The 9569-nt window shown below is 44.4% G+C and overlaps 1 protein-coding gene across 1 annotated transcript; it reads left to right on the top strand.

Moving 5' to 3' along the window:
* Nucleotides 1-260: 260 nt before the first annotated feature.
* TTLL9 (tubulin tyrosine ligase like 9) lies at nucleotides 261-9269 on the top strand. Its single transcript, XM_052810307.1, has 6 exons — nucleotides 261-332; nucleotides 2771-2858; nucleotides 3743-3801; nucleotides 4643-4845; nucleotides 6515-6654; nucleotides 7849-9269. Exons 1-6 carry the CDS (start codon nucleotides 261-263, stop codon nucleotides 7917-7919), a joined length of 633 nt encoding a protein of 210 aa, XP_052666267.1. The 3' UTR covers nucleotides 7920-9269.
* Nucleotides 9270-9569: the final 300 nt, after the last annotated feature.

The raw sequence follows: 9569 nt of genomic DNA, 5'->3' as shown, positions 1-9569 counted from the left end.
AAAAAGCAGTTCTCAGTGATATCTGTATTTTTTTAATCATCAGAGTATGTGGTGCATTTGATCCCCAGAAACTTCTCAAGGGCACTTAAAGTGAGTCAGACTGTGGGAGCATTTGTTGCACTGAACCTTATATTTCTCTTTCTACCCAGCTGAGTCAGAACTGCTTAGTGAAGAATCTGAAGAGGTTTCAGAAGCAGTTAGAATGAGAAGCAGGAAAGTTTGAGACAACAAAATGTGCCTTTATTCTGAAGACCTTCAAAATGCTTTCAGAGTACCATTTGTTTGTGGAAGAATTTTGCAAGAATCCTGGCATCACTTGGTTTATGAAACCGGTAAGTATTTGCTCTCCCAGGGAAAGTGAGACAGATGAATGGATGCCTTCGTTCTGCAGAGGGAGAGGAAAATATGCAGGAAATCCACAGGAAGAACTGGGCAGAGCAAGGTGGCTAGGAGCAGCAGTGCTCCTGGCCAGTTTCCTGGTCAACATGTACTACCAAAACACTTCTTCTTGTGTAACATCTTACTTCAGCAGTCAAAAGACAGCTCAGTTTATTTGTAGAGCCAAAGTTAGCTCAGTGGTGAAGGTATAAAGTGCAGAGTTCTTGTGTGGAGGAACAGATTGTGCTCCCAGGAGTTCTCGCTGTGGGGTTATGGCCAAGTGCATGCTCTGAAATCTTTCAGTTCGGCTGCAGGTGTGCAAGAAGGTGGTGTGTGTGTGTGTGTGCAGCGCAGCTGTCTAATTGGGCAGCCACTAAAGATGGAGCTATGAAAACATCTGTTTGGTTTTAGGGAAATCCCACTACGTTAGATGTCAGCCCGTGTAAGTCCAGTCAATTGACTGAGCGGTCTTCCATCCTGAGAATGCGAAGAGATTACAGGAGACTCCATGAGCAGCCTGGAGCATAAGTTGGGGTGGATTTGGTTGGCATTAGCTTCTTTCTGCTCTGCAGTTAGAGACCTGAAGGGTAGCCTCATGCTCTGAATCACATTTGTCCCCCCAAACCTATAGCTGCCTGGAGCTGTGCTGAATGCAACTTCCACTTCAGCCAGTGTCCTGGGGACCAAGAAAAAATTGTGTTTCCTTTAGAAATTACAACAATAGAATGTGATGCTGAGAAATGCCTTGCTTCTGCCAGATGATTCAAGTCATTTAAAATGAGTATCATGCCATGGTGCATAATTAAAAATACACCCATTTGAGAGACCTGCAAGCGAGCAGTCACTTTGCTTTGCGCAGCAGGTCTGTTGAGGAGGCTGGGACAGGAGGATTCATCTTACCCTGCGAGTCAGGCCCATCGGTAAGGGCACTCTTGTGAGAAGTGAATGGAGGTAATTACGCAAACTAGCATGTGAATTACAGCCACGAGGATAGCAGCTAGTGATTATCTAACTCTACAAATGGGAACGTGTTAATTGGCAACAAAAAACCTTACATTAAGCTGATTTTATGCCCACAACCTCAATTAACTTGGTAAATAACCAGAACACAGTAAACAAGGATGTATGAAAAGCCTGTGATTACTGAGATTATACTAACAACTTAAATGAAATAGTTTGTGGCTGACCTCAAAACTCGCAGACAAGTAAAAATAAACTCCCTGTTACTCCTTCTGTTGGTCTGTGCTCCTGAGCAGCCCCGTGTTGTGACGTCTCAGATTGCCTACTCCCACATTCAGATGCAGTAGTAGGTCAGGCTGTGCACAGTGCCACATCCTGGAGCTGCAGGAGCCTGGACCTCCTTGGGAAGGTGCCATGGGGAGCCTTGCTTCTTGGGTGGCTTATCTGGACCACTCGTCACCCACTTTTAATACATCATGCAGCCTAGGCTGTCTTCAGGATTGTTCTGCTCTTCCTTGCCATAGTTCTCTGAAATCTTTCATGACTTTCCTGTTTAATTAAGTTCTTCTGTAACGTACACAAATTTAAAATGTGACTTAACAAAATTCCCAACACCATATGTTGCGTTACTTATATTTCTGCAAGCATGTGACAGGGTTTGTTTATTTGGTACTGTGGAACTTCCCCATTGGCTGGCTGCCTGCTCTGCCCTTTCCTCCAAGAATCCTCCTAACACTTGCAAATCTGAGCTTTTTGCACTAGAGAGCTGCTGTTTTATCCCCTTCCCCCCCATAACCTTAAATAATGTGCTTGCATACAAACAGATGATGAATAAGGTTATGCAGGGCTTCTACACTGAAATTCTGGGAACTGCAGGAAATGCTAATGTTAAAGCCAGTAACTCTGCTCTTCCATATGTAGGTTGGCAGGTCACAAGGTGAAGGAATTTTCCTGTTCTGAAAACTGAAGGATATCGTTGATTGAAGAAGGTGAGAACGACTCTCTGTCTTCTCTTTGGGGAATATCCAAGAGACATTTTGTTCCTTTGCTCTTATTTCATCCTCTTATTCTGCCGGTGACTTGTTCTGTTCTCCTGTGCCTGTGTAATGCCATAATCCTTCACCGTTCCTCAGGGCAACAACGTAGTTTTTTACAGTGGATTTTCCGAAATGGTCAGATACTTTATCTGGGATCTGACTTCTTACACTTTGTGCACGTATTTATATATAAACTTCTGATCTTAGGTACATCTAACACTAAGCAGCAATATCAGCAGCTGGGTAATACTATACATTTCTCTGCACTTCATGGGTTGAAAGTTTGACTTGAGAGTTTATGTTCTAGAGACATCTGTAAGTGCAAACCACCATTATTATGCCAGAAATGGACTTCCTTGCCTTAATGTCCAGTTGCTCCTTTCCTCTTCTCCCAGTACATCCCACTGAAGGCCTGGTTATACAGAGGTGGATTTGCTTGCTTTTCTAATACACGATTTACTCTGAATAGCAGAGATGATTGCTGTATCCTACCTGTCTCTATGTGCCACAAAGAAGGGTAAGAAAAGAACTGTACAATTCTACTGCTTGGTATTAGATGCATCAGACAAACCTTGTCACTTCTGACTCCTGCAAACACCTGTAGGATTCGGCTGTCCTGTTGCTGCCGCTGTCACCCTGCCTCTCTCCAGTCTTTTTTCATTGGAAAACTGGTGTCACCAGATCACTGGAAATGTCAGTTTGAAAAATCAGCTAGGACCGAAGCTGAAATGTCAGTCCTAGTTTTATTGTTAGTGGTTGAATTTTGGCAGCCTTTCTTCTTCCTTAGCTTCACAGAACGTAAGGGCAGGGTGATTTCATGGGAGAGAACTATTTGATTTCCTATGTGTTGCACTTGCTACTGTATTGAGTTTGATAGCTTTCATTTGATTAACACATCTTCCCAAAAGGTATCCCACCTCAATTTGATGGCTCAGGAGACAGGAAAATCCATCACTTCTCTCCGTGAAAGTTCAGCACAGTTCATGCTTGCTCTGAACAATCAAAAGCCTTTCCAGAGTAGGGGTACAGCAAGCTGCCTTGGGTGAAGGTGTGCTGGGGTTTGGAGACATGGTGACATGAAGAGCTTCATGCCAGCCATGAGGTACAGTACTAGCTCAGGGCAGTCACTCTTTCATTTTCTAGATACCCCTCTTGATTACTTCTGATTTTTATTTTCTTTCCTGCAATTTTAGTAAGGTATCATCACGCAGTGTTGGATTTAAGCTTAGGTGGCTGAAGCCTGTGATTACAGACAGGGAAGATAATTAATTGGCACTGGGGCAGAAGAGGACTGTTCAGAGTGAGAATTCCGTATTTGCTTGTTCAATGTCTGTTTGTCTGCGATCCTTACCTCTACTTTATTCCGGATGTTCATCTCACAAATGTGGCAGTGCAAAAGACTGCATCTGATTATGATCCCGGGAAGGTTAGGGGTGTGCACTGTCTGCGGACTACTCCCCCGCTGCCTGCCATTGGGGCTCTTCTGGCAGATGCAAGCAAGCGGACCTCATCCTGCTAGCTGCCACACTGTGGCTGTGTGCTGCAGCCACTTAACTGTGCTGCCTTGTCTCCTGATACCCATAAATGCGATTTCCTTGATAGCAGATTTAGGAGAGAGGCTGGGCGAGTGTTCTGCTTTAATGTTGCTTTGCAGCTGTCTGCGCATCTATAAGGTTGATCTTTTTGACTTTAAACCTAATAACTTTCTGGTTAGCGCCCTTCTGAGATGTAGACATCTTATAGCTTAGCCCTTCGCTTCTAAGACCTCAGTGATATAGCAAGGTTGACATTGCTGCACACAACTGTCACTGTTAAGCTTCCTCTCTCAAGAGGTGGCAGCTGAGAGAAAATTGGGATGTCAGATTGCTCGTGAATCTGAGATGAGGGTCAATGTTTGAGAGTAATGGAGGATGGTGTTGAACTTCCAATTTTATGGGCTGCTCCTTTCTATAAATCTCCCTTGTTTGTAGGGAAAGGAGGGTCTTTGCAGTACCCTGATAGAAGAGAGGATGTTGATTGCTGTTAGGGAACTTTTGATGGGGACCTGGGCACCTTTTTTTCCTATAGCCGTATAGTAGTCAAGCTTGAAGAGTTTAACTGCATTGTGGGGTTGGTGGCCCCTACCTTCTGGTCTCTGGCTTTTTACTAAGAATTTTTTTTTACTGGGCTGTGGAGACTACAGGGTGATGTTTGAAAAAAATCATGTGGGCTAAATGTGTGGTCATCTGTTGGGAACAGCTTCGTATAATTGTGTTTGGATGTCTCAGGGCTGCAAGCTGGTGACTGACCAGCTTGGACAGTGCTCGACCGCCAGGTGTGGGGCAGGGTTGGTGGAAGTTCTCTTTGCGGATATGGACAACACTTACATCCACAGCCTCCAGAGTGTTCAGAAGGTGATTAGCAGTGACAAACACTGCTTTGAGCTCTACAGCTATGACATCCTGATCCATCAGGATCTGAAACCAGAAGGGTGTTAATAAACATACCAGGGGTTATAGTATCTGGCCAGCTGCTTTCCCTGGGACAGGGGTGTCCCGTGATGCTTCTGCATCTTGTCGGTAAGTGCTTGCAGGCTGGCTGGGAGTGAGCCAGCCTGGAGCTGCAAGTGAAGTGTAGAGAGGTTTGAACTGGTTTACATGAAGGGAGCTGCCATCTGGAAGGTTGCAGCTGCTTTTTCTCTGAGTATCAGGGTTTATTAGCTGGGTGCAGCACCCTGTAACTTTGTCTGTAGGATCTCTAGCCCTTTGTTGTGAAACCCTGCCAATTTGGCTATTTCTGGAATATGCTCCCCTCCAAGTATCAGCATATCACAAGTGTCACAGCACTGGCCAGAGACGGAGGGTTACTATCTTCTCTTGTTCTGCTTATGTATCTTACAGCACTGCCCCATCAGCACTGATAAACCTCCAGCTGGTGCCATTTGGCTGCCAGCGCTAAACATAACCCGTATCTGTGGTACACTGGCTAAAAGGCAGACCCCAACTGAAAGAGGTCTTTCCTGCTAATTGTGGAGAAAAGCACTCCACAGGAGCTGAGGGTATTTTAAATGGCAGCAACAAAAAACCCCAAACCTTTAAAACATAATTTGACTCTAGATTTTTTTTTTTAAATAAATGTTTTCTCACTGGCTAAGTGAAAAATATGTATCATTAAAGTTCAGCTGAAATTCTCAGAATTTTATCTGCTACAGACGCAATCCAAGTATTGCAACAGCAGGAACCTGAGAGCGCAACTGACTTGTCATTACAGGAGTTGAGAAAAACAGAAACAGCAAATAGTACTTCAGAAATGACAAGCAAATAGGATTATTATTCTTTCAGCCTTAATCACGTAAAGTGCAAGCAGTACCATAGATAAGGAAATTTCCCTTAGATATGATTTATGTTGTCAGTGCTCTCCTACGAAATGTCTTCTCTAATTTATTTTTTTTAACTCTTCTCTCTAACAAGACATGGTAGCTGGTATACCTGTTACAGCCCTGTGTCCTGTCAGCTTCAGCCCAATATTTCATGTGGTGCCAGTGGGGACAGCTTTATTTCAAGTGAGCAAATAAATGCAGCTCAGCTGTGGTCCTGGATAGCTCTAATTTGCACAATCTACTCTGTTCATAGCCTCAAACCAAATTACTGCTTAGGCAGCCTGCACGTAAAGAGCTGGAGTAACTTTGGTTGGTCAGGAAACAAATGAATCGGAATGAAAGTCCTTGACGTTGTCGCAGTGCTCAGATAGCGCTGCTGGGCTCTCATAGGAGAGCTATTTGAACACTGAGTTGTGCTAGGAAACTGTTCCCAGGAGACATCCACATTCCGCCACTAAAAAAGGGTTAATGCTCATTCTGTGAATTCTCCTCAGCATTTACTGCTTCAGCTAGACTTTGATTTTCACTTGTATGTCTTTCTGGAAGCTAGAGGGATTTTTTTTCTTTAGTACCATCGAGAACAGGAATAGAAACTTTGCAATAAGCTCAGAATGTTCTTTGGCTCAGTGCATGGGAAAGAGATTTAGGGTTGGATTTCCTATTGCTTCACACTTACTCCTGCCTGCTAGCAGGGTAATGATTTTGTGGACAGGCATTTCTCTTAAATGAACCACTGGCAAAACTGCCTGTTTCTCCTTAATTTGCTGTTGTATCTCCTCAGCTGGCTTCTGGAGGTAAATGCTTCACCTTCCCTCACTGCCAGTAGCCAGGAAGACTCTGAACTCAAGTGTCATTTTCTCAAAGACACACTTCATATTGTGGACAGGGAGAGCAGGCGGGTGAAGATGTTTATTACCTTCTAAGGGCTTTTAATAAAATGTTTGGAATGGATGGTCTGGTTCCATGTCTTTCTTGGCAACTGATCATAATACTCTAACCTTTATGGCGATTAAATGATGGATTTCCAGAAACAGAGCAAAGTAAGCAAGCATGCTGCCATTTCAGAGTGGCAAAACAAAGCAGCACAGGGCTGCAAAGGGACTGCAGTCCATGTCAGAGCTGGGACTTGCACAAGAGCTCTCTTTCAGAGGACCTTCTGCATTGTGCCTCCCACACTTACGGCTTCTGGAGTGCTCTGTTCCAAGCAGTTTGTCTTGCAGCATTTTGTGATTGACTTTGCAACTGTCCTAACCTCAGATATTAATAGTAGAAAGACGTCCACTGCTTTCAGCTGTTCAGCTTTGTCTCTGATTGTCTGGGAGTTTATTCCTGTGTGAAGACAGATAATTGTCATTGCTCAGGTACTTCAGTACGTGTATTTGATGTTGTACGCTGACGGGTAAGGAGAAGCGTGTTGGAGGCTTTGACCTGATATGGAATGACAGGCCTCAGCAGAGGGGGAGACCTGGGTGCTCCGGTGAATGAGAACGTCACGGCAAACACACGTTTAGGTGCGTACTCATCCAGTGCTGGCAGGGTGCCCCGTTCGCGTCCCTAAGCTATCTGCACATCAGCAAGAGGAGAGTGCGCACCTTTCACTCAGGAACAAAATAATAAGAATGGGTGTGTGAGGTCTTACGGGATTAAGAGACCAAAAGGAGCAAATGCTTTCCAAAAGTGGATGTAAGTGACCAAGCTGCAGAAGCACTGTTGAAAACAAGCATGTATATGTAGTGGGAACAGCTTTGTTCACGGTCCTGCTTTTCAAGCATTAAGTCACAGCAGAGTTCTTCATCTGCCAGCTTTGCTGCAAAAACGGCTCTACAGTTACTGTGGTGACTATTTACTGGGCGCTTTCCTGAAGCTAGTTGTGTATTTTACTGTTGGGAAGCAGTACTCGGATTCTGAAGTCTTACTTCCGAGAGGCTGACTTGTATTGTAACTTTATTTTACAGTACGCAGCTCAGTGTGCCTACAATCCTCTCTGGCTGTAGCTCCTAACTAACAAAACACGAGTACAGCTTCACCTGAAAGTGGGACATCACCTCACCTCTACAGGAAGAAGAGTAAGGTGATGTGTAACTAACAACTCCCCTGTTAACGTTTTCATTGCAGGCTGCTACGATGGCAGGAAGAAACAACTGAAGCAGCTTTTCAGGAATCTTCCTGCACAGCAGAAAGTGTAATGCTGATCCCAAGCTTGGGATGGGAGAGGTCACCATGGATGAATTTCACTCTCTCTTCCATACATCGGGCAGCAGCAGTTCCCATTTCTGTCTGGACACTGCTGGCTCAGCACAAGACATTGGCCTTCTTGCTTCTGAAGGTTTCCCGGCTTGGAAGCTGCAATGGGCTTGAATGAGATTATTTCATAATGGCTGACACAAGGGATGCTGGCTTCTCAGCTGTCCATCTGCACATGCACTTAGTTCTGTACTGTGCACGAAAATAAGAGGGGCTAAACACATTCTGCACAGCAAAACAAAGCTTTTAGGGAAGGCAGGCACCTGATCATCCTACTGCTACTACTATGGAAACATGTCAAGAGCAGAAAACCTGTTGCCATGATACTGTAAAAATAACCTCGCCATCACATGTTACGGAGAGGCTGACTGGCTGTACTACACAGGTTATGTAAGAGTGCGGCTCCAACACAGGGACTTGGCACTGTGTACTGCCGCTCGCTTCCAGAAGAGATGCAATTTTCTGAAAAAGCTACAGGCGAGAGCGTTCAGGTAGTAAGTCAATGTTATTTTTAATCATTGTATCTGGAACTCAAGCCTGAAGTGGACAGCCTCGCTTCTTGCAGTTGTTCATTTAAGGTATGTGGTGTTGGCTACAGAATGTTAAAACTTAGGTCAAGCAATGGTAGTTAGCTTTTTAGATTTAAAGAAATCACACCAGTTTTAAGGAGTCTGAAACAGACTATTTTTGGAACTCTGCAGAATTTGACGCGTGTGTGGAACTGGACAACGCAGCACAGGGCTGCCTGGAGGAGGCACCTCTGGCCTGTTAACCTGGAAGGCGGTCAGGGAGCCAGGAAACCGGCGGAGCTGCGCTTAAAGTTCTGCATAGCTGTGCAGAAGGGAAGAGAGCAAGGGATGGGGCCCAGCTCTGTGTTACACATGCGTGGTTTAACAGAACGGGTGAGCTACCTCGAGAGCTGGAGAAAGAAGGTCAACTGCCATGTTTAAAGATTTAAATTCTATCCAGAAATATCTTTACAAAAGTTGAAAAAAGAAAGGGCTCAACAGGACCTAGACGCTTTTCTGTACACAGAAATAAAAATAAATATCAAACTCACTATAGTCCATTACTAATTACAATTAATTTTTTAAAATCTTCTTATGGTTTTAACCAAGTTGTGCTGGGGTAGCAAGTTCAGACTAAAGCGTAGAAGACAAATTTTAAAACCTTTGAAGAAACTATTGCTGGTTAGATCAATTGTCCTTTTACTACAAGACAGACTCAGTGACTATCCCTGCTCTGTCCTCTTCAGGTTGCTTTTTTAAATATACATACATTTTATCCCTTCATCTAGTTTTGAAAGACTTGTTTCTGTGGTCTCTTGCCTTCCAACTTAACAGTAGAAAATGTTTTCCCAGCGAGACTAAAAGGATGCTGCCTCCTCCTGTCCCTCCCTACACATCTTTAAAGAGATTCCTGTCGTGCTTCAGATGTATAGCTTTGCTTTGTTTTAATACCACAGGCGCGCACAACTCGTCTTCTGTGCTTCGGGCACACCATGGATTCCCAATTCCTCCTACTCCTGTTCCCGACACCAACAATGAACCAGCTCTGCAGCCAGTCTCCAGAAGCGCTCACAGAAAAACCCA

The sequence above is a fragment of the Harpia harpyja genome, chromosome 1 (genome assembly GCF_026419915.1).
Source record: "Harpia harpyja isolate bHarHar1 chromosome 1, bHarHar1 primary haplotype, whole genome shotgun sequence".
NCBI lineage: Eukaryota > Metazoa > Chordata > Aves > Accipitriformes > Accipitridae > Harpia > Harpia harpyja.
Note: the sequence above shows the minus strand (reverse complement) of the source record. Positions and strands in the feature narration are given on the sequence as shown.